General features: G+C 38.0%; 1 protein-coding gene across 2 annotated transcripts; it reads left to right on the plus strand.

Moving 5' to 3' along the window:
• The first annotated feature begins 881 nt into the window (after nucleotides 1-881).
• On the plus strand, nucleotides 882-7,029 carry LOC130990437 (AT-rich interactive domain-containing protein 4-like). 2 transcript variants are annotated; one of them, XM_057914677.1, is made up of 16 exons: nucleotides 882-1,406; nucleotides 1,471-1,928; nucleotides 2,018-2,206; nucleotides 2,884-2,937; nucleotides 3,029-3,117; nucleotides 3,396-3,672; nucleotides 3,762-3,818; nucleotides 3,941-3,972; nucleotides 4,134-4,269; nucleotides 4,375-4,548; nucleotides 4,654-5,274; nucleotides 5,415-5,552; nucleotides 5,643-5,741; nucleotides 5,834-5,934; nucleotides 6,385-6,475; nucleotides 6,570-7,029. In XM_057914677.1, exons 2-16 carry the CDS (start codon nucleotides 1,776-1,778, stop codon nucleotides 6,666-6,668), a joined length of 2,310 nt encoding a protein of 769 aa, XP_057770660.1. In that variant the 5' UTR covers nucleotides 882-1,406; nucleotides 1,471-1,775; the 3' UTR covers nucleotides 6,669-7,029. The 2 variants fall into 2 exon arrangements, with proteins under 2 accessions (XP_057770660.1, XP_057770655.1); XM_057914672.1 differs by having other exon boundaries at nucleotides 1,630-1,928.
• Nucleotides 7,030-26,147: the final 19,118 nt, after the last annotated feature.

The following is a 26,147-nucleotide window of genomic DNA, read 5'->3' on the forward strand; positions in this document are numbered from 1 at the left end:
TCGTCGCGCGGTCTTTAATTTTTATTTATTTATTTATTTATTTATGTATTTTATATAAAAAAATAGTTGTAATCTAATTAAGATGTAATACAATCATTTAGTATATTTATAATAATAAATAAATTATTCACATGTACTGTTTAAAATTAAAATTCCAAATATAACTGCCCAAAACCCCTTCTGTTACTTCTCTCTCTCTCTCTATCTCTAAAAAAAGACCTTTCTTACATTATCAACTTTTGGTGAGTCTGTCAAAAAAAAAAAAAAAAAAAAAAACTTTTGGTGAGGTACCTTTGAATTTCCCAGTTTCTTAATCCATATCGCAAGCCTACCTATGATAAATATTTAAAAACCAAAAATATAATTAATTTTCAGTAAACATACAATTAAAATCTCAAGTATTTTTAAGAATAAAAAATATAATTTGGGGAAAAATGAAGTAGAAACAACTTATAATCTTCGAACACATTGGCATTGAAATATCAACAGAATTTCAGAATGTATGAGACTCGATAGATCATAAACTATTCAAAAATACTCTTTAGTATTCAATTTGTTTATTTGGAGGCAATATTCTAAACCCCAATCACACATATACCATTAATATACTGAATATAAATATTTAACTTTAAATTATAAAATTAAAATTCACATGAATCCGTACAACATATATAACAGATTAAGAAACTCACTGAAATAATTATGAGAAAGGAGAAAAAAGAACCAAAAGAAACGAATCCAAAAAGAAATGCAAAAAGAGAGGAAGAAACAAGATGACAACAATACGACACTCGTATTCCTCCAAGCGCCCAGAAATTTCCTTCAAAATTCCTAACTTTGCTTAATTATAAAATTCAATCAAACCACGAAAAAGAAAAAACGGGAAAAAGTGGAGAAGAATTTAAACAGTGTTAAACTCAAACATAAGATTTGGTTGGCTGACGAAATTGAAATGTAGTTTGACTTTGATAATCCAAAAATATTGCTGCATTAAAGCTGACACAATAATAATAGCACACAAATTCAACTTAACAAATACAGGATTCAAGTTATGAAAAAAATTTAGTTTATTGCCACATTATATTAAAGATTAAAGATTTCCCTTTTTTTTTCGGAGGGTGATGATTTAGCGGTGGATAGAGATAGTCTATCACTCATCTCTAAGATCAAATTGATAAAGATTCTTGAAACACACGATTTTTCTTTTTATTTTCCCCCTTTTCCTATTCTTTTATGGTTTGATTTTTATTGGAATTAAAAAGGCAGTGGCATTAGGGTTTTCTTTTTCCCCCCCTTACCTCTTTCTGCGATAGGAGAGATTTGTTGTGTTGTGTTGTGAAAGCGGCGATCTTTGTTGATTTCTCCATCTGGGTTGTTGAAGTTGCTCAATTTCTCCATCTGGGCCGGTGAGTTTGCTTCTTTTCTCATATGCGTTTTCTCAATCTTGATTTTTTTTTTCTTTTTCTGCAGATTTAAGTCCAAGTATTTTGTGTATGATTTTTCTAAGTTGTGATTGCTGGTGCTGCAGAAAGTTCTTTGCTTATGTTTGATTTTGGTTCAGTTGAATTTAAGCAGATCAGGGCTCGATTTATCTTTTCTGAGTTTTTATGTTTTTTCTCCTTTTTAAAGGAAATAAGTTGTGAATTTTGGTGCTGGAATTGAAGTGAAGTCTCATTCATCATGCTGCTTGAATGTGGTTTTGAAGTGGAGAAGTGGATTTTGTGAGAAATCTTCTGTCATTATAAGTGAATTTTGTAAGGCAAAGTGATTTGGATATGTTCCACACCCAAGGAGCTCTGAAACACACTTGCAATCTCCTCGCCGTCGTGTGCTCGGAGCCAGCAGAGAGTAAGCGGCATAATGATGCTTTGGAGGAGGAGAAGAGGAGGTTCCCCTTCCCGGAAATTGCATCTTCGGGGCGTTTAGAGGTGCAAGACGATGCTTGTTAGCTTGTCCATCTCGATGATGTTGATTTCCCTGTTCATGTTTGCTGAAAATTTACATATTGCATTATTAGGTCCAAACGTTGAAGAATCCATCACCGGATGAATTCCGCAAGGCTCTTGATTCGTGGCAGCCGAATCTTGTGTACTTGCAAGGGAAACAGTTGGAGAACGAGGAGGTCGGGTCAATCTCTTGGGGAGGGGTGGAGCTATCCTCTCCTGAAGCTGTTTCTGGTCTTTTTAGCTCGACAATGCCGACTACTGTATGTTGTTGCAGTTTTTGTTTCTTGTGTTAATAAAATTCCCTTTAGTTATGCAGTCTATTTTAAGTTATTGCAATGCTTTTATTGATCGATTTTAGGTTATATTTCGTTAACCTACTAGTGTCTTTTCCTAGGAATTTAAGATATATATATTGATTGATTGTGTTAAATAGGTTTTATGTCTTTGTTCAATGTAACCGAAGCTACTGAATTTCAAGTTGGAATACATCTGGTGCCATATATTCAAAAAGACTAAAGTGTTTCCTACAGGGCGACTTCAAATGTGAATTTAGGATTTCGAAAAACCATGTATTGATAAAGAGGCAGAGAGGCTAGTGGAAGTGCTATAAACTGAACGCAAATTTACACCAACATGAATTCGATTTATTTTCCTCAGAATATAAACAAGGCTAATGACATCGAGTAGCTTGTAGTTCATATGAAGTTAAAGAGGAACTTGCGTTGCATCCTTTATCAACTTAAGAAAAGAGTTCCAGTGATTAAATGTCAGTTTCTCCTTTGTAATGCATCATTAGTAGGGAAAACAACTCTGTAATTTCTTGTTTGTGGCTTTGATTCTTATTTTCTGTCATTACCGCTTTGCATAGTCAGTTTTTAACTGTAATATCTCTAAATTCCTCGTGTTAAGTCTGATTGGAATTAAACACTTATTGAAGGTTTATTTGGAGGTTCCAAATGGTGAAAAGTTGGCCAAGTCTCTTCATTCTAAGGTAAGCAATGAGGTGTAGATTTGATTGTCGAAGCATATGTGAATAGTTCATATATGATTTTCCTTTCTGCTCACCGTTTTAGTCTGTGCAGGGTGTTTCTTATGTAATATACTGGAAGAACTCGTTTTCATGCTATGCGGCTAGCCATTTTCGCAATGCGTTACTCTCTGTAATACAAAGGTAAATTTATTTTTTTACGAATAATTCACCATTTCATGACATGATTAAGTGTTCCACACCACCCTCTTAACATAACAGGCCATATACAACGTATTCATGTACATTAGGTTTCTTGTGCATACGAGAAAACAACTCAAACACGAGCATTTTGGTTATTAAACTGAATGCACTTTTACTGCTTTGTCGTCCCAACTTCATTTTTAACAGAAGATGGTTCACGCTTTTCGATATAAATTGCTAAAATTTTGACCCGGGGCTATTCATTTTATCTACGGTAGCTCATCGTGCCATACTTGGGATGCATTTCAACTAGCCGATGCCTCCTTTCGGCTTTACTGTCTCCGAAATAATTGTGTCCTCCCTGATGGTGAGAAAGTTGATGATGAGTTGGGTCCAAATCTTTTCGGGGAGCCTCCTAGGATAACCATTGACATTCCCGAGATTGAGGATGCCGGGGAAGATGAAGAAAGCACTTCCGGGTCCCTTCCTGCAATAAAGATATATGACGATGACGTCAACATGAGGTTTCTCATCTGCGGAATGGCTAGTTCCTTGGTAATAACATAAACTAAACTTTGAAATGTTATCATTTAATGCGTCGTTTGAAAAGAAAACTTGGACCCAATGGATTATTATTTTTTCAGGATGCTCGCTTGTTGAGTCCTTTGGAGGATGGTTTAAACGCCCTCCTCAGTATCGAAGTAAGCTCACTTAAAACAATGAAAAAATGGATTTTCCATGATTGCTAATTTTTTTTCTTTAAATGACAATCTGTTCGAGTACTCATTTGGTATTTTCTTTTTGTTGTTTGGTGCTAATTCAGATGCGAGGGAGCAAACTCCACAATCGGGTTAGGTGGGTTTCGCTTACTATTCATATGTTGTTGATGTTCCTTATTACTCGTTTCATCACATGTGCCTGCTTTAATTGAGTCTCGTATGCTTTTCTAAATGAAAAATTTGATCCATAATTTTGAATCGGTGTGCGAGTTCTGAAAGACCCTTGTCTTATCTCAGCGCTCTTCCTCCACCCCTCCAAGCCGGCACATTTTCTCGGGGTGTCGTTACCATGCGATGTGATTTGTCGACCAGTAGTTCGGCTCACATTTCTCTTTTAGTATCGGGGAGTGCTCAGACATGTTTCGATGATCAGGTGATGCCTTCGAACTTTTACTGATATCGCAGTCGTTAACTTCACAGTTTTTCCTTATTTATGTATTTTGGCTGAACTCGGACGATACTCGACCTATTGTTATAGCTGTTGGAAAATCATATAAAGAGCGAACTCATCGACAAGAGTGAGCTCATCCACGCACTGCCAAATACCGATGAAAACAAACCGCCCACATCCGAACCTCGAAGGTCGGTCTCGGTAGCGTGCGGAGCAGCCGTATTTGAAGTCTGTATGAGGGTCCCAACGTGGGCCTCACAGGTTAGTTGTTATTCTTGTTCCCCGTTTTTTATATATATATCACCCCAAATTTGTTAAGTATGCCAAAGAACAATTTGATTTCGCTAATCTTAATTTCGATTTCAGGTTTTGAGGCAACTGGCACCCGATGTTTCATACCGTAACTTAGTGGCCCTTGGAATCGCCAGCATCCAGGGATTAGCGGTAGCTTCGTTTGAGAGAGAAGATGCTGAGCGGCTCCTATTTTTCTTTTCGAGGCAGGGGAAGAACGGTTTCTCGAATAATATAAAAATTAGCAGCCCTCCATCCTGGTTAAGGCCGCCTCCTCCTAGTCGAAAGCGGCCCTCTATTTGCCAGGAAATAAGCACCAGCGCTGTAAACGGCCGGATCTTTGTCAAGAAAGAAGATAACGGGGACAAGGAACTTGTGTTATCGAATGGCATCAGCTTGCCGAGTATGACCCATAGACGAAGGATTAAGATAGCTGCCTTGAGGCCCATCCCTCACGTTCGTCACCAAAAGATGCTTCCATTTTCTCGAATTTCGGATGCGGATGTGCACGACGGAGGGGGCCAGGTGAAGGCTAACCTGCCCGCTCCTCCGGCAAAACATAACGCTGGAACGACTCCGGCATCCCATCGGAAATCAACTTCCAGTTCGTATCAAGCGAAGCAGGTCATATCGTTAAACCCTCTTCCTCTAAAAAAGCATGGTTGCGGGAGAAGCCCGTTGCACGTGTGCTCTGAGGTAAATTTCAACTTACAAGCCATTTGTTTATGTTTTACAATTACAACATCATTTCACTTTGAAAGTGAAAAATTTATATGGATGTGAAAACGGAACAATTGTCTCGTAGTTCTCATCTTTCTGCTTCTTGTTTTGCGAAGGAGGAGTTTCTCAAGGATGTGATGCAATTCCTCATTCTCCGCGGGCATAATCGTCTTATCCCTCAAGGGGGCCTCGCCGAGTTCCCAGATGCCATACTAAATGCGAAGCGTCTTGACCTATTCAACCTCTACCGGGAGGTAAGACTCCTTCTAGTAATGCTTTCTTGAAGGATCGGAATAAATTACAATTAGTAGCATAATTTGATGACGTTGCTGGATCGTGATCAGGTCGTCACACGAGGGGGTTTCCATGTTGGAAACGGCATTAACTGGAAAGGACAGGTTTTCTCAAAGATGCGCAATCACACGGTGACCAATAGAATGACCGTATGCCCTAAAACTTGATCTCTCAATTTTGATACTTTCTACACAGTCCCCCCGAGTTTAATCCTGAAACTTTCGTATGTTTCTTGAACCAGGGTGTCGGAAATACGCTCAAAAGGCACTACGAAACTTACCTTTTAGAATATGAATTGGCTCATGACGATGTTGATGGAGAGTGCTGCCTATTATGCCACAGGTTCTTCGATTTCTCTTTTCTCGATTTTATGCCCTGCACATTTATAGCTACTAAGGATTTTTTTAGCCCTCAAATCGAGCTTTAGATATTCACCACTTGCCACTATTCCCCCTGATTTCAAGTTTCTTGAATGTTATTTTTTTGATGCACACACCTCACACACGAGCCTACTACGGTCGTGTAGCCCTTGAGTCGATCACTAATGCTTGATGCTTTGAAAAACATTCACCGGTTGTAACTATTACCTGGTTTCTCTTTTCTTGAATGTTTTATTCAAACTGTCGAACAAATAATTTTAAAGATTGCGTGACGTTGGATTTGAAACCGAGGGCTTTGGCCTCAGGCATTAACCACTTGTAGTTTCTTGAATGTTGATGTTCTACTCAATAACGACTTATGTTTAGCCCTCGAGTCGATCGCTAATGCTCGACGTTTTTAAACATTTACCAGTAGCGCGCCCGGGGATTGGGTCAACTGCGGTTTGTGTGGGGAGTGGGCCCACTTCGGCTGCGACCGACGGCCTGGTTTGGGCGCCTTCAAAGTAAACATCTCAAATCCTCAATGCCTCTACAATTTTTTTAATTATTTGCTTGTTTCAAAAACCACAAATTCTTGATTTTTGTTCTTGTTTTCAGGACTATGCCAAGACAGATGGGCTGGAATACATATGCCCACAATGCAGCGTTTCAAATTACAAGAAAAAGATGAACAAATCAGGCAATGGATATTCTTGAAGTCTTTCATAATTCTTTTATGACCCCATATATTTCGGGTTATTGCGAATTGGACTCTATTTTCTGTGGAGGAAAGGTGTTTTTCTTCTCTCATTTTACTACAGGAAAGGGAGGGGTGAAAGTATTGAGTTTGCGGAGAGATCGCTGCGGGAGGGGGTAAAAGATGAAATATTTGATACTTTTGGGGAGGAAAATGTAATTTGGGAAGGAATTGTAGGTGGTAGGAAATGCTCCCAAAAGAGGAATTTGTGGGGGCTAATTGGATATAATAGCCAAATTAGTTGTTTTATGTGTAATTATATGGTTTCTAAGCCAAGACATTTTGTAGCTCTTGTAGTTTTATGGAAAATGTTTATTTACCCATCTTGTGCAATTGCACATTTGCACTTGATATAATATTTAGAGAGAATGGATAAGTGTGGCCAGAAATAAGAATATATAAATACATTAATTAAATTCATAGACTCTGGACGAACAAATTCGTGAAATCCGCAAACAATGCATTTAATTTATATGGCTGTCCAACTTCCATAAAAAATTATATGGCTGTTCATATAGTGTTTGCGAATTTCATAAATTTATTCATCAATTTATAGATTTATTTATGTGTAATACTTTTTGGATCCCAGCCTTATTAGTATTAAAGCATTTGCAGCGGGGCTCTTTGCGCCGCATCGAGCCTCGCTAGCGCCCCCTCACCACTGTCGTGCCCGAGAGACTCGTACTGGGCTGGAAAATTGGAGCCGAGCGTAAAAGGAGTTATTTAAGGCGCGTATTATGCACCCACCATTATTAAATAAAAAATACTCCCTTCGTCCCTGAAATAAGTTCCTCTTTGTTCTTTTTGGGACGTCCCCAAATAAATTTCTCTTTTTTTTTTTTTGGACAACTACCCTACCACAAATAATACTTTATTTATTATACTTTTCACTTTTTCACCACTCTCAATACTAATTATAATACTCCCTCCGTCCCGCCCAAGATGCTACATATTCCTTTTTGGGCCGTCCCAACGAAGATGCTACATTTCTATATTTGGCAAAAATAAGGAATTTTAAACACTTAATTAACACTAATTAAGTATTTCTTTATTACATTCTCTCTCCTACTTTATCACTTTATTATCTTCTCTTTCTTACTTTATCACCTTCTCTCTCCTACTTTATCACTTTATTACCTTCTCTTTCTTACTTTATCACTTTCTCTCTCCTACTTTATCACTTTATTATTACACACTTAAAACATTAATCTACAACTCCTTAAATCCCGTGCCGAAAGGTAAATGTAGCGTCTTGGCCGGGACGGAGGGAGTACTTTTTGACCTTTTCACCACTCTCAATACTAGTATAACACATTTTTCTCCACTATCAATACACTTTACCACTTTTCTTTAAAACTCGTGCCGTTCCTAAAGAGAAACTTATTTCAGGAACGGATGGAGTAGATTTTAAAATTGAATTGCAATGGCTATTCAGCCGAAAAAACAATATTTTTTTTAAAAAAATTATAGCCATTGGTAACGGATATTTCAATAATTTATTTTTTATTTTTTTTATTCTATTTTATCTATAAATCCTACTTCTTCCTATTATATTTCTCACATCAGTTTCTACTCCAAAAATGTCTTCATCTTCCCACTTATTGTATTTTATTTTATTTAATAAAGTGTTGAATTTTAAAATTGAAGAGGTAAATTGTAATGAAATGGAAATGAAATAATTAGAGCGACAATTAGATCCCCTTGTTGTGGACTTGAGGCTCTTAAGTGGGGATCATCCCTTTAAAGCCCCAAAAGGGCTCTACCATTATGGATACTCTTAGATAACTCAAATGTTCTAGCTCTTCTCATTTTTCTTTTACATAAAATATTGTCCAAATTTGGTATTTTTCTAAATGTAGTATGTTAATTTTGTACTCCCTTACTCTTTCTCATCTTGGAAGGTTTTGGGTTAAAAGTAATATGGACTTTTATTCCCCTTATAATTTTCTTAGGGTTGATGAGAAGTTATTATTAAAAACAAAGATAGATCATAGATTGTAATAATTTGAAGATAAAAAAGTAGATAGATGAAAGAATATGTGATTGATGGAAGTGTTTTTTGTGAGAATGTCCAGATTTGAATATGAATTCATATTTATTAGGGTATATTTATAATTACAATACTAACAAAATTATAAATATGTTATTGAATATAAGTTTGAATTTTAATATTAATCCATTTCACAATGAGATAATCTCACGTATGTCCTTTAAAAAAAAATCCTTAAGTATATCTCAGAAAAAAGAGCATCATATTTCCATTTATTTTTTGAAAAAACATAGTTGAGAAAAAGCGGATAAATTTTCAAGATAAAGTTGCATTCAAAAAATTTAAGGGCCATATGTTGCCATCATTAAAGTTGTAGTTTGTTTCATATCCTACTTTGGAGGGCCTTCAAAGTTACATCTTTATCTATCTATCTATCTATATATAAATATGAATATATAAGTCCCCACAATAAATAAATGAAGGCTTTAATTTATTTGAATGCAAGTCCCCATTATTTAAATGAAGTCCCCATTATAAATCAAGGCTTTAATTTATTTAAGTCCCACCTCTTGTCTTAATATGAAAATAAATAAATGAATAATGCATGTAACTATATCTGCCCACCCACATTTGGCAAGGCCCCCCATCATCCTCATACGTGAGAATATTTGTTTTTTCTGAGTATAACAAATTCGAGGGATTTAAGCAAATGATGTTAAATTAATATATGTTTATCTTCTCGTGCAAGAATAAAATACAGCAAACATTATATTTCGTTTTATATCAATTCAACATAATTGTTTTTCTTGTGAATTTGTTGGTTAATCATGGTCAAGTTTGGGTGATTTTTTTAATCATGGTTTGTCTTGTGATTTTGTTCGTCTTTCTATATATATATATATACACCTAATTTCGTTCTTTTTCTTAATTTAGAAAATGATAATTGCGTTTATATACACGGATATTCATCAAATTCTAATTTTACAATAAACTAAAAGTTCCTCTTTCAAGTACATGGCCTAAAATAGTTTATATACTGGGCACTACAACTAGTTATATTGATATTAATTTGTCACTTCAAATAGCAATAATGACATTAATTATTCGAAAATGAATAACCTTATGAAATATTAGATCAATTTAAAGTTCATGTATTTGGAGATATAATTTTTAGTTCGACCAAAATTAGATGAAAAAATTCGTTTAGTTAAGCGAATTAATTAGATTTAATAGAGATGAATTAGATTGAACCGGGAAAGGGTGGAAAGGGTAAAATAGTAAAAGGAAGGGCACGTGTGGGGTTTTGTTTTACTGTGAAGAAATTCAGCGTCAGAGACGACGACAAGTCTTCGCGACATACGAGAAACCAACGTGTCCCGACACCACCACTTTTAGATTTCCTTCTTTTTTTTAAAAAAAAATATTATATTTACACGACATTCCATGTAACAAAACAGTATTTTAAATGGAGGTATCTGTTTTAATAAATCAGATAAACTAAATTCTAAGTATATGAATAGAATTAAAATTAATTAATACTCGTTCCTGTACACCATAAAATAGAAATACTCACTTTATCATTTTAATCTATTCATAAAATTATATTCATTTATTTATATATCTTTTTCTACTAAGTATACCTCTTTAATCATAACCTTTAGTTACTATTTATTTATTCATTTATCTATCAGTATTGTCATTATTGGACCAATCACTCAAAAATTAATCAATTTAGAATTATACTAATAAAAAAAACTCATATTTCACTCACACGGCCCACTTAATTATAAGTTGTATAACTCTTAATATTACCCCTTATTTACTAATATTATCATTTTGGAGTCATCATTTAATTAATTTAAAACTATAATAAAAATGAGATTCTTATTATACTCACGTCACATTCAATCAATTTAATAAAACATGTATTATTAATAGATACAAGTATTATCTCTTCAAAAAAAAAAATAGATACAAGTATTATTTCTTAGTGGACACAGTGAGTATAATCTATAATTAGAAATATAGTATATTAATGTCCCCTTCAGTGTGTATTTAGGTAAGCACGACCTACTAAAAATAATTTACATTCTACAAATTGGTGAATCAATTGAATGCTTCCAGCATATTAAATTGTTGTTTTAGTAGTTTTGTATTTGACTTACTTAGGCCTTCCATGATTAATTTATTATGCTCCAAATTTTTTAGTTTATTTTTTATACTTTACTATTATTTCTGAATATTCCATTGTCACGGACCAAATAACATTCATCAGATTCAAACAGAATGTCACCTGAAAGTCAGTCGATCATGACCTTGCAAGTGCGGGGTAAAATAGACATTGTGATCTTAATAAAGTGGCCTTAGCTGGGAGACTAAAGTTTCTTCTTTCCTATTTTATTACTGTAGTCATGTCAATTGTGATAATATAATGCAACTTTAAGGACTAGAACAATGATTTTAAAATAAATGGATTAAATTATATTTTTATATCTAAAAATAATTTTATGTACGGAATTATAATTTTACATATAAAAATATATGAAAGTATAAAATACAGTGAAAATATAATTAGAAAAATTATCGAGTAATTGTCGGGCTGTGCTTGGGGCTTAGTTCTGTCTCTGACAACCGCAAACATTATCAGCATATGGGGCTAACTTTTTTTTTGATCAGGAAATAGGAAAATTTTATTAACAAGGGGTGAGGTACCAGCAGTACCAATAATCCCTCAAAAGAGCCAAACCATCAGAGTACAGAGGAAGCAATCCGAGACCAAGGCTATTCCCTACAGCATATGGGGCTAACTAATAACATTTTTTTTTTAAATAAATACTATTGAATTATTATGTATCTCCTAAAGAAGTTAGTACATGTATTTGTTAATTAGTGATGTGTATCGAGTGTTATGGTTAAAAACATTCAAAATTTGAGATGTTGATAATGTAAGCATAAAATAAAAGAAAAAATATTTGTTGCTTTCATAATTAGAGAGCATCTACCTTTCATTTTTCTGTCCCCTCTCAAAATTCAACTTTCACCTTTTCAACCTCCTTCAATTAAATCAAGAATTTTGACATTTAAGATAAATTTATTTTAAAGCTCAATATTTTTTTTTTATCAGTAAAAATTCATTAATAAACGTGAATGGTACCAGGAGTACCTAAAACATCATACAAATGGTGAGTACTCGTTAGAGCACCACATAGAAAAAGAAACATTAGACTCAACAATATGGAAAATTTTGTTCCAACTCCACAGCCTTCCCTTGATATCTTTAACCGCATTGGACACCTCCCAATTCTTATTCTCGAACCTACTCTCATTTCTATATTTCCAAATCAACCAAACAGTCCCAATCCAAAGCGCTGTAAGAAAATTCTTGTTTCTCTTACCTTTCCTTCCTCCGATGAAAGACTTGAAGTGATGTTTGACTGTTTGTGGTTTTGCCGTGTCAATTCCGATCCATTGATTGATTTGATCCCAAACGCGGTCGACTTTCGTGCAATGTATTAGAGAATGGTGAACTGTTTCCGCCCTCCAAAAACATGAATTGCACCATTTTTCTTCTACTGGTATCGGTACATTTCGTTTGAGAAGGTTTTCACAGGTTGGCAACCTGTTACAGATGCTTCTCCAAGCTGTGACTCTGGCTTTGTGGGGGGCCTGTGCCGTCCACAGTTGGGAGTTAGCTTCAATGTATCTTCCGGAATGTTCACCTTCCGCCTTAGCGCACTCTTCATATGCTGCTTTAGTCGAGAAGATTCCCCCCGTCACACTCTTCCATTTCCAGCCGTCCTTAAGGTTTGGGCGAGGATAAATGACCCCAATGACACCCCTCAAATTTGCCTCCATCTCCTTCTCCCTCTCTCTCAACTCCCTTCTCCATTTGAATTCCCACCCCCACCCTTCCTCCGTCCATTTCCCTGCCTCCTCGACTTTACCGTCTTTACAAAGACTAAGATTAAAAAGCCTAGGGAAGAGGATCTTGAGAGGACTGTCTCCCACCCACGTGTCCCCCCAAAACCGATCTCTCTACCATTCCCCACAAATCTTTGAATATTGCCCCTAAACCACTTGGCTTCCTCACCTCCCGCACGCCCCACAATTTTTGACCACCAACCCTTCATCCCACCCCTTTTTTCGACCTTCCACACTCCCCCTTCCCCCCTGGACATTTCCCCATACAAGGATTTAATCACTCTTACCCATAACGCCCCTCCCTCAATCAAGTATCTCCAAATCCATTTAAACACCAGAACCTTGTTAAACCATTCAATGTTACGAAAACCCAAAACCCCTTTAGACTTTTCAACACACAAGTCTTTCCATTTGAACCAAGCAATAGACCTCGACATGTCACATCCCCCCCCACAAGAATTTTCCAAAAACTGAGTTAAGATCGTGGATTACCGATTTAGGAATGAAGGAAAAAGAGAGTTGGAACACTGGTATTGCTTGAAGAACGGACTTCACAAGCACGATGCGTCCCGCCAAAGATAGAGATTTCTTGTTCCACCCTCTGATTTTCCTCTTAACTTTTTCCACCACGCCACTCCAGTCGACACTGCTCTTCATTCTTCCCCCGACTTTGATGCCGAGATAATTGAAAGGAAAAGATCCCTCCTTACAGTTAAGAATACCTGCCCATCTTCTTAAACACTCGTTTTGAACACCAACGGCCATCAAGCTACTCTTGTCAAAGTTTATCTTTAGCCCTGAAAGAAATTGGAAAAGTAGGAGGATCCTTTTGATAAAGGTGACATTTCCCTCGCACGCCTCCAGCACAAAGATTGTGTCATCTGCATATTGTAAATGTGAGACCTGTATTTTATCCATCCCCACCACAGCCGGACTCAGAAGCTTGAAATCTGTAGCTCTCTCTATCAGGGCATTTAACCCTTCGGCAATGATTAAAAAGAGGAAAGGTGACATCGGATCCCCCTGCCTAAGACCCCTTTCCATGTTGAAGTCTCCGGTGGATGATCCATTCACCAGAACGCTACCTGACGCCGATTCAAGGCATCCCTTTATCCATTTCCGCCACTTCTGATCGAAATTCAAAAGACCGAATAATGCATCGAGGAAATCCCATTGGACGGAGTCGTAAGCTTTTGCGAAGTCAATCTTAAAGAATAAACGACCGATTTTCTTTTTCTTTGCTTCCGCAATTGCTTCATTAAGGATAACAACCCCATCAAGAATGAATCGACCTTTGATAAAAGCACACTGTTTGTCCGAAATAATAGACCCCACCACCATTTGCATCCTCCCTGCGAGAATTTTTGCAATGATTTTGTATAAGCTATTGATCAGAGAGATCGGTCGAAACTCATCCAGATTCTCTACCCCTTCTTTCTTCGGTATGAGCACAATGAACGAGGTGTTGCTTCCCTTAGGAATACTCCCGTTCTCATAAAACTCTTTCAGGACTTGGAGCAGATCTTCCTTGACCGTTGACCATGCATTCTTCCAGAAGCAAAACGTGAACCCATCTGGACCCGGGCTCTTATCTCCACCACAGTTCCACACCGCCTCCTTAATCTCGTTCATCTCGAACTCCCTACTCAACCAAAAACGCTCCTCATCAGTGAGTTTTTTCTTAAGGAAGTCGTTGGGTATGTTTGGCAGATAACGTTGCCTTTTTTTGAAAAACTCTTTAAAGTGTTCCCTAACTTTGGATTTTACCTCCCCTGGATTAGACACCCATTGGTTTCCGAAATATAAACCCACGATTTCATTCTTTTTTCTTCTCCCCCTAATCGCTCGATGATAGAAACCCGTATTTAGATCACCGCTTTTGAGCCAACGGACCTTGGTTTGTTGTTGCAGAACCCTTTGTTTGTCTTTCAACTGAAGAAAAAGATTCGCTTGAATCTCATTTCTTCGTATAATTTCAGAGTCTACTATCCCCTGTTCTTCATCTTTCTGATCCAAACTTTGCAGTTCTGACTTGAGTTTCTGGATCCTCTCATCAATATTCCCGAAAGTGGATTTATTCCAATCCTTCAATTTCATTTTCAGTTTCTTGAGTTTTTCACTAACGACAAAACACCTCCATCCTGTCACTCCGTCCGCTGTCCACACTTTCCTAACCTGTTGTTCAAACTCCGGGTGAGTCGCCCACACATTGAGGAAACGAAAAGGCCTTGGTCCCCAGTCTTCAGCTTTTGACAACATGACAATCGGGCAATGATCCGAAATAGTGCGCTGAAGACCTCATCCCATCGACTCCTCCCATTGTCGCAGCCACAAATCATTAACCAAAAACCTGTCCAATTTACTTTTACACATTCCGTTCGGCTTGTACCAAGTAAATTTGCGTCCTTGGGATCTGATTTCTGTTAGGCCGCTTTCAAGAATGAAACTTTCGAAATTTCTTGCATCTGCTACACCAAAAGAGTCCCCACTGCCGACTCTTTCTTCCCGCTTCCGTACCGCATTAAAATCCCCCATAACGCAAACTCCGCAATCATCATTTTGTTGCACAATATTTTTGAGAACATCCCAAAGTCTAGATTTTTCCTCCGTACTTGCTGGTGCATAAACATTAATGATGCAACACTGAAAATCACCTTGAACCCATTTTCCATTCACCACCACAGCTCCGTTGACATCCCATTTGCTAGAAGCTTGGAAGACATCATTATTCCACGCACTCACTAAACCCCCTGATCTCCCTTCAGAATTACGAACCGCAAGATCAAACTTCTCTAAACCCCACCAATTGTTACAGATCGAATGATTAAACTCAACCATTTTTGTTTCTTGGAGGCAACAAAAATCAATCTTTTGCATCTTGACAATCTCACTAACATCTTTCTGTTTCCCTAAACTCCCAAGGCCCCGAATATTATAGGACAAAAAATTCATAAACACTTACAAGATTGACTCCCAGCTTCTGTCCTCACGTTTTGTTCTTCATGTCCCTCAATTTGTGCTTCCATCTGCTGATCCGATAGTTGACTTGAGAGCCCCAATTGTTTTCCTAATTTCCAGATTTCCACACTTTCGGCTTCCAAACCAGAAATGAAATTTTTCCATCCATAATTTTGTTCCTCTTTTTCTCGCCTCTTCTTCGATTTCTTACTTTGATTCTTTTTGTTTTTGCCAAGAATTCTACCATCAATCTCCTTGTCATGAGTTTCCTGAAGAGAGCTCATTCCCCCGTCGCCTTGTGACTGCTGTGAAGATGCGTCCCTGTCTTTGTCCTCGTCAATTCCAGAATCGACGGGAAAAATATTTTCAGCCGCAACAATACTTGTTGATCTCTCTCTCTCCTGTCGTTTCTCCAATCTTTCTTCCCTCCCCTTTTCCACTTCTTCCTCATAAAGTTCTGCGTGTATACTGTTTGATAAAGACGTAGGCTCCACCATTATGCAAGGCTGAAGAGAATGTTGAATTGAAAAGCCATATTTTTCCCCTGGGCCGATTTCTTGAGTAGATAGGCCTACAACTTCTTTACTTAGCTGCTTTGGTTCCTTTGTGCTCGACATGGGCCTCCTAAGTATCGGCCCATCTTGATTTTCTCTTGCTTTATCTCCCAGAATGTCCTTATTCGAATTTGTGACAAAAAAGTCACCCTGCGCCGACTCTTTTTCGAAAGTTAACATGGCCTCGGTTCTACCCCTCTCACGCGTAGCGTGATACGCGGAGATTTTTTCTTGAGATACTGAAACGCCATCATCGTAATAAATTCCTTCATCCTCGATAATTGCGTCTGCAGGTCCTGTTGATTCCTCCTCCCAAGACTCGTCGGAATCCGATTCCGTCCTCTCCTCGTCCGCCTGAGTTCCGTCGCAGGGATTGAATGAATGTCGAACCTCCTCGACTCGGATTTTGAAACATATCCCGTCGATGAAGCAATCTACAATTCTGTCACAAGAATGGAAGCCCGTAGCAACCTGTATTAATGCCTCGTCGATCTTCTCTTTAGTCTCCGTTCCTTCGTAAATTTTAAGCACCGCATCAAAGCTAGCGCTTGCAGCTTTGAAAAAGCGAGGATTCCATGCATGCAACAGCACGCCTACCCATTTGGTCCATACCGATCTTTGATGCGAAACATCCCCGATCTTCCATTTCCTACTCCACTCGAACCAAAACCGGAGCCATTCATCCATCTCTTTAAGGGTTTCTTCAGTTGAGTTCCCGCAAGTACTCTGTATGAGGACTAGATTCCCTCCCAAATTCGACACTTTCAGTTTCCCCGAGCATTCTCCAGTGATCTCGTCTTTGATCTCGTCCCACCGATACTCCTTTTTCAGGGAACCCGTAATTGCTCCTTGAAGCCAAGATTTCTCCTCCTCGGATGGGTAAAAATGGATCACTTCATTCGGTCTTGTTTCCTTTCCTACGTTCCCCGTAAGTATGTCTTTGAAGGAGACTCCATGTTTCCTATCCGCTCCCTCCAAACGATGGCCTTTCTCCTGTCTTCTATCACCCAAAGTTTCAAGCTTCGAACCTTCCCGCTTCTCAGCCCTCCGTTGTCTCTCGAACCTTGGTTTGTATACCCTTATTTTATAGCTACCAATCCATAAAGTATTCAGATCGGCAAGCAGTTTGTCGGGATTACCCACCCCCGCGAACCTTACAAAGCCGAATGCTTTCCCACGCATGTCCTTCTTTTTTGGACATACAACTTCGATGGGTTCCAACACCGTGCCAAACTTTCTTCTCAAGAAATCCGGGCTACATCTATCCGGCAGGTTGTTAACGAAGAAAGTGGTGAATGCCTTGTCTCTCCCATTCCGATCCATGTACTTCGGTTGTCTGTCATCTTTTCCACCTTCTCCATTGAAGGTTGTCCTTGAGCGTGGTGTTAGGATTCTAGGTTTTTGGTATCTTTGGTGCCTTACCGGATTGCTCTCGGAAAAAGGTTGACGTACCTCTCGTTTCCTTACCTCCCTCCAAACGCCCTCCATTGTAAAATTGTACGGCAAGACATCTACACCACATAAAGATATTTTAAAGCTCAATATGTCGGTACAGAAATAGAACATTTTTAATTAATATAACCCAAACCAATAAATTTAATTTCAAATACACAAAAACTTGAGTGCAACTAGTTGCACCCTGCAACCGAGTTGACCTCATCTAAAATAGTTATTTAAATACGGTATAGATTCAAGTTAAGGTACAGATCATGATTTAAGTGAGGGTGCAACCGGTTGCACCCAAGACCACCTCTTTGAGATAAGCTTTTCATGGTCATTTCCCAATTTTTAGTTGTGTTTGGGCTATCATGACCATCAACATTAAAGGCCAAAATAGATTATTCACTTAAACTTAGACATAAAATATTTAAGTTTATAAAATATAACATTTTTCACATATAACTTCAGAAATATAACATTTTTGCCTATTAACACTAAAAACAATATACACATATATACATACAAATTGTAACAACAAAAATAAAGTAAAAGAAATTAATTATCTGGTGCCTTTAGAGTGTCCAAATTGATGGTTCATGATATTGGTACGTCTCTATTATAATTTTAAAGTATATAAATTAAAATTATAAACATATATAACACATTTTAAAACCTTTCTAGAGCTTTCAATTATTTGTGTGTAAGAATAAAATAGAAGAAGTTATATCTTGATCCTAACTTTTTTTTTTTTGATCAGGCAAAGAGAGGAAGTTTTATTGAGAGAAGGTACCAGAAGTACCCAAAGAGAGAAGAAGGCAGAAAACAAAGGCAAAAGAGAAACACAAGCAAAGGAACATCAGGAAAACAAACCAAATCAAGACCGAAAACTAATCGGACAGCTTGACCATTGCAAACCAACGCCTGAAATCCGTGGCAGAGATTGGGCAGTTGAAAGCCGTCCTCCATCCCCACATTCTGGACTTAATTTCAGCAACCAACTTATCTTTACTCCACTTCTTTTGGTTAAATTTGCATTCATTTCTCTCTTTCCAAATGCACCATAATGTACAAATCCAGACTCCGGAAAGAAAAGAAACATCCTCCTTGTTACCGAGATTGGTGAAAGCAAGCAAATGTTCCTTCGCTTTTTGTTGGCTTGCTGTTTGTTTCCCAATCCAAAGGAGGATCCCCTTCCAAATTTCTTCTGACTTGGAGCATTCAAAGAAGAGGTGGTCAATAGATTCTGCCTTCGTTTTGCAAAGAACACATGTCGCCTCCATGTTTGTGATCGCCACATTTCTTTTTTGAAGATTGTCGCACGTTGCCAACCTCCCTTTAAGCACTTTCCATGCTGTTGTGGCAGCCCTAAAAGTAGCTGGGGCTTTCCAAATCTGTTTCCATTCGAACACTTCTCGGCTAGAGCTTGAGGGGATTGTCTGAAGACTCAATTACTTGTAAGCCGTCTTGACGGAGAAAACTCCGTTTGGAGATGCTTTCCACCTCCAGCCGTTTGTTTCACCTGCCACCACTTGAAATTTTCTGATGATAGAAAAAAGGTTAGAAAGTTGATCAAGTTCTCTCCCCGAGAGATCCCTATTCCACGAAAAATCCCAACACCACTGCCCCTCAACCCAGACTCCCATATTGTTAACAAACCCACCTTGATTGCTACTAAGATGGAAGAGTCTAGGGAAAGCCTCCGCCAGACTCCTCTCCCCTGCCCAATGATGGTGCCAAAACAGAATCTATTCTCCCTCCCCAATTTTCAAAACTAAATTATCCCTAAGCCACTTCCCTCCCTCTCCCCAGCTGAGACTCAAAACCTTTTTCCACCACCCATTTCTCATTCCTCTGGTTTCCCTAGCTCGAAGGCCCTCCCCCTCCCATTCAAAATCCCCCCGACTCGCCTTTAACACCCGTACCCACAACTGATCTTTTTTAGTAAGAAAACGCCAAATCCACTTTGACATCAAAGCAATGTTGAACCAATCCAGATTTTTGATACCCAAACCTCCTGAACCAAGATCAGAACACAACTCTTCCCACTTCACCCAATGAATTTTTCTTGCCTCAGACCCTCCCCTCCAAAGGAACTTACAAAAAAGGGATCGAATTTCAGATAACACACACTTGGGAATTTTGGCAAAAGAAAGTTGATAAATCGGCAAGGAGAGCAGAACCGAACGGAGTAAAGTTAACCTGCCCGCGAAGGAGATTTTCCTGTTGGACCACCCGGCTATTTTCTTCTTAATCTTTACAACCAAATAACTCCATTCTGTTGCTCGAAGTAAGCTTGCTCCGATCTTCATCCCCAAGTATTTGATTGGGAGTTCCCCAACAGTGCACCCGAGAAGCTCTGCCATCTCTTCACATTTGGCTCTTTCAACACCAACTCCCAAGATGTTACTTTTATCAAAATTGACTTTCAGCCCCGAGAGGAGTTCGAACAGCTTGAGGATGCATTTGAAGGCCCACGCATTTTCAATCTTATCAGAGGCAACAAAGATTGTATCATCCGTGTATTGTAGATGAGAAACAGCGATCCCTCCTCTCCCAAAAGTGAAAGGCTCCAGAAACCCGTTTGAAACTGATTTTACCACCAGGGAGTTAAGACCCTCCGCAACAATGAGAAATAGGAACGGAGAGAGTGGATCACCTTGTCTGAGGCCTCTCTCCAGTTGAAAATCACCCGAAGGGCTACCGTTAACCAAGACATTTGTTGTTGCCGAGCTGAGACAGCCACCAATCCATTTCCTCCACTTTTGTCCAAAATTCATGATTTCCAGCATTCTATCGAGGAAAGCCCAATCCACAGTGTCGTAGGCCTTTGCAAAATCCACTTTGAACAGGAGAGTGCCTTTCTTCTTTCTCTTGGCCTCTTCAACAATTTCATTTAAGATAACAACACCATCTAGGATGTATCTTCCTTCAACAAAGGCGCTTTGGTTCTCTGAGATAATGTGGTTCATCACTTTTTCATTCTAGATGCGAGAACTTTTGCAATTACCTTGTAGAGGCAATTGATTAAGGAGATAGGTCTGAAGTCTTTCAGATCCGTCGCCTCATCTTTCTTTGGTATCAACACCACAAAGGATGGGTTGCAACCTCGAGCCAGTTTGCCGTTCGAATGAAACTCCTTCAAGACGTTGAAGAGGTCATCTTTGATGGTCTCCCAGCATTTCTTCAAAAAAAGGAAGTTGAAGCCGTCGGGTCCGGGGCTCTTCCCGCTATCACAGTTCCAAACTGCAACTTTTAGCTCTTCAATAGTGAACGGCGCTTCAAGCAAATCTCTAGATTCATCTGAGATTTTCTTCTGAACAAAGTCCTCCGGGATGTTTGGGCACCTTCTAATTCTCTTCCGGAATTGGGCTTGAAAATGAGCTCTTACTGTTCTTTTCACCTCGGCAGGGTCGTCGATCCAAAAGTCCTCCGAAAATAGCCCCGACATCTCGTTCTTTAACCTTCTTCCTCTAATTACCTTGTGGAACAGACTGCTATTAACGTCCCCTTCTTTGGTCCATCTGATTCTTGATTTTTGAGCAAGGAGACTATCTTTATGATTCAGTTGGGCAAGAAGATTGGCCTCTGCTTCACTTCTCTCAAGAGCTTATTCCTCCTCCAAACCCATAATATCATCAATCACATCCCATTTCTGAATTTCGTCCCTAAGTTTTGAAATGTTTTCCTCGACTTGCCCAAAAGTTGATTTATTCCAGCTCCTAAGATCTTCTTTCAGCCTTTTCAATTTTTCTTTGAAGACAAAGCAGCTCCATCCGGAAAGACCACTCCTTTGCCAAGAGTCTTTAACCATCTGCTCAAAGCTTGGATGATTTGTCCAAGCGTTGACGAATCTAAAAGGCTTCGGACCCCAATCCACTGCCTTTGTTTCCAGAAGAATCGGGCAGTGGTCCGAGACGGTCCTACGAAGACCTCTTGCTTTTGAGTGGGGCCAAAGATCCAACCATTTGTCGTTGACCAAAAACCTATCCAATTTTGATTTGCATTGACCCTGTGGTTGATACCACGTAAATTTCCTTCCTTGTAGCTGAATATCGACCAAGTTATTGTTCCGAATAAGGTTATCAAACACCTGCACATCCCTATTTTGAAACTGAGTTCCTCTCCCAACCCTTTCAGAGCAGTTTCTGATCGAATTGAAATCACCCACAATACAGACACACGCATCTCTGTTCTGCTCTACAACAAGACCAATTTTATCCCACAGCTCTTCTCTTTCTCTAAAGCATTGAGGTGCATAAATATTAACCACACAATAGTCTGAATTACCTGCAATCCATCGGCCGTTAATGACCAAGGCACCCGGAATGTCCCATTGGCTCGAACAAACGAAGCGAGAGTTATTCCACAAAGTTAACAGACCCCCCGACCTTCCTTCGGCTTGGCGCATCGCGAACCCATGATTTTCAGAGCCCCAAGTAAGCTTGCGATCCAGATCGCTGAAGCTCCCCATTTTAGTCTCTTGAACAAAGCAAAAGTCGATTTCATGAAGATGTATGAGCTCCCGAATCTCTCTCTTTTTTATCTTACTCCCCAGACCTCTGATGTTATAAGAAATCATCTTCATTTAAAACAAGATTCTGTGTTCTCCTCGAAGCCCTCTTTTCCATTTTCCCCCGCCAATTGCTCTGCAATAACAAGATCTTCATGAGAGCTAGTCAATCCAATTCCTTTTCCAAACTCCCAAATTCGATTTCCTTCTTCAAGAGAACGAAGGTTGGTTTCCGAGCAAACCTTCTCCCCATCATTCTCAAAAAGGTTGACTTCCTGAGATTCAACTCTGTGTGTCTCACAGGCTGTCGGAATGGGCAGAAGCCCCTTACCTCCTTCTCTCCTCCGGTCTTGAACATTGTAAGGATTCTTTCTGATTTTTTGGTGGAGAAACCGATTTAACCCCAATTTGATTGAAAAATCGCCTCCCACTTTTTTCTTATGGTGAAATTTTTTTCCACTCATCTGCCTTTGGGGGACTGAGCCCTGATTAAATCCATTTGTTTCGGGCAACTCCGCCCCATTTACCTTTCCTTTTTCTGTTTCTCTGCAAGTATCTTGGGGTGGGCCCAGCCCAAGAATATAACCTCTCCGTGGTATCTGCAAGATTTATGGGCCCAGCTGTATTAAACCTTTCCGTGGTCTCTGCAAGATTAATGGGCCCAGCTGTCTCTTTTGGGCTTGAGTTTAAGGAGTCTCTTATGTTTGGGGCCTTGATCAGGGATCCACAAGATTTACTTTGGGACGACACTTTTCGGCTTCCGGGCGACTTTCCAATGCTTCTCGGGCTTCCCACTCTTGCGGCACCATTTTTTGTTTTATCAGGAAAGTCACTTTCTTGAGGCTGACACCCGAATGATTGTGTGGTGGCAGAGTTAAAGCAATCAGTCTCGTGACACGGGAAGGCGGCTGCATGCATGTTGGGGTTCGAGGTATCTACCAGGTGAACCGATTTTTGGTCTGAATCTTCATTATCCAGGGAGAACGCCGATTGATTTCCGACCTGGGCCTTAGCCGGAGACACTGAGATCTGCTCCTCTTCCTTCTCTGCGTTCTCCGTTTCTTCATCAAAATCCGATTCTGAAAAATCTTCCTGCTCAAGAGTTTTAACCACAGATGGCTGATCTTCCAATTCCACAACTCGGATTTTGAAGTGAGCACCATCGATTTTGCACTCAAAGATGTTGTCTATGGAAGCTAAACCAGTAGAGATTTGAATGATTGCAAAATCCAAGCTTTTCCTTGATTTTGTGTTTTCATGAATCTTGAGAACCCTACCCATACGAGCGCTCACAATCTCAAAAAATCTGGAACTCCAAGCCTGAAGGGGTACCCCATACCACCTGGTCCAGACGGTTCTCTGTGAATTCACATCAACGTATGACCAAGGGCGGATCCACTCGCAGAGACGGACCTACGTTGCCAGGTATGGGGGCACGTGCCCCCACAACTTAATTTATTTTTATTAGTTATATATGTCCCCAAACCCAACTATTCCAATCCCCAGCCCAATTATAATAGTGCCTCGTAACCTTTTTTATTTTATAATATTTCTAATCCCCCCAATCTCAAAATTAATGCAGACTTGAAAAGTGATATCATTATATAAAATAAAAAATTCTTGTCATATTAAATAAGGAATTCGCAGTGCAAACAGACTCTCTCAATTTTTAAAGCAGATTGCTCTCTCTCTCTCACTCTCTCTCTCTCCTTGTTCCATCATCATCATAAAAGCTTGATTATCAAAAAATAATTCATATTATAAATTTATAATATAAATTAATTTGATTTCTTCTTTCAAATTTGATGGGAGATAATGGATATATAAATGATTGCTTGATTATATATATTGAAAGAAAGGTTTTTGATAGTTTTGATAATGAATCAATCATTTAAATGTTTCAATCAATGAGAACTCGTATGTTTCAATTGTAATAGACTTGAAATACTATGTAGTACTCCCTCATTCCAATTACAAATGTCTCATTACTTTTGAGCACATAGATTAAGAATTGTGTAAAAAGTAAATAAAGTGATTGATGGAAATTATTTAAATATTAGGTATAAAGAGAGAATACCAAAAATGGAACGAGACATTTGTAATGAGACATCTCATTATCAAAAGTGAGACATTTGTAATGAAACAGAGAGAGTAGTTGTTTTGAACGTATTTTTTATATATAACTATTTTGTGCCCCCATAACAAAAAAATTCTGGATTCGTCCCTGTCCACTCGAACCAAAAATTTGACCATTCATCAAGATCCTTCAGCAGCTCTTTAATCGGGGCTTGGTTTAAGCTTTGAATCAGAACCAGATTACCTCCTAAAGAGGAAATTTTCAGCAGCGAAGCGCATTCGCTGTTAATTTCCTCCTCAAACTCCTCCCAAATGAACTCCGTTTTAACAAAACCGGTGAAAGAGTTTCGGAGCCACTCAGTCTCTTCCTCTGTTGATTGCATAGTAAGTAACAGTAAGTACTATCTTACTGCCTCAGTTTTGTTTGTAGGCACTTGATATAAATATTAAATTGTTTTGTATCTATTCAAAATAATCACATGTATTCCACCAAAATATTTCATATATTTTTATTGAACTTCAACCATGCATGCACCTCAAGATCATAGAGGGGGAAAAAATACTTATTAATGGTAAAAACTATTGCATATGTTGCACCATAACAGGAAAAAGGATAAAATAAATAAATTGATAGTACTATTTTTTTTTGGTCAAAAATACATTCCAAACGCATACGAGAAATAATTACGCGAGATCAGTTCTGATGAACATGTAGATTTACGTAGGATTAAATATGATTGAAATTTTAATTTAGATCAAATTTCAATAAATTAAAGTTCGCATACATGCACGATTAACTAGTGTTGGTTATAAATAGTTTAGATATATTTTGTGTATTTATAGATAATTAACTTTATTATTATTATTATTATTATTATTATTATTATTATTAAATGTTGGTGGGGAAGAAGGTCATAATTTAATGGACTATATGCTTTAATTGCTGGAGTTAAACGACAAGCGAGTGTGTCTTGTTTCACTCAACAACTATTGCAGCACACGTGACATCCAATTCAGCCTCATTTACGTATTCTTTTATGTATTGTTGTAATTTTCATTTCATAAAATACTTAATTTATTTTGTACAGTGCACAAAATTAAGCGTGAATTTATAACAATGGTAGTCCCTTCCACAATGAGAAACAATAGTACAATTTTGAGTCAATAAATAATTAATATATTATATATTCACCATGTTGATTCCCTATCACTATCAATTTACCAAATTTATACATATGTGATTTTAGAGGAAGATGTATATAACTTCATTTAGCACAAAAATTGATTGTGAGCCACTTAACCGCCAAATTGTTGTCCCCCATAAATCTTTTATTGGATAAATTGTATCGATGTATTCAATTAAATAATTTATATTTGTGTAAATATTAATGCCAACAAAATTACATGGGTCCGCAATTTAATAATAAATCAACTTAACATAAACTCGTTTTACATAAAACACACAATGTACTTATATTTTAGTAATTTAGTTGGAAGAATTTTCCATTTTAAAGAGGATCAATAACTCAATAATGATCCCGCTACATTCTTTTAGGTGACTCAACCTCAATTCAAACTTATTAATTAAAAAAAAAAACGTCTTCCGAATATATTGCACTTTGTCATCTATTTATAGTCTATGCATAATATTATTACAAGTAACAAACACTTCTAGTAATCGGGTAATAGTGTAAATTGAATTATTCTATACAACGATCCCGATAATTTCACATCTACAATATAGTGTTTTCTCAATATTCATAACAATATAACACATGCAATGCATATTAATATGGTACCATCATGGCCAAATTAAGATAAAAATACTCCCTCCGTCCCTGAAATGGCTTCCTCTTTGAGGACGGCACGAATTTTAATGAAAAGTTGTAAAGTGTATTGATAGTGGAGAAAAAGTGATATACAGAGTAATTATTATTGAAAGTTGTGAAAAATGTTATAATTAGTATTGAGAGTGGTGAAAAGTGAAAAG

The sequence above is a fragment of the Salvia miltiorrhiza genome, chromosome 1 (genome assembly GCF_028751815.1).
Source record: "Salvia miltiorrhiza cultivar Shanhuang (shh) chromosome 1, IMPLAD_Smil_shh, whole genome shotgun sequence".
In the NCBI taxonomy this organism is placed as follows: Eukaryota; Viridiplantae; Streptophyta; class Magnoliopsida; order Lamiales; family Lamiaceae; genus Salvia; species Salvia miltiorrhiza.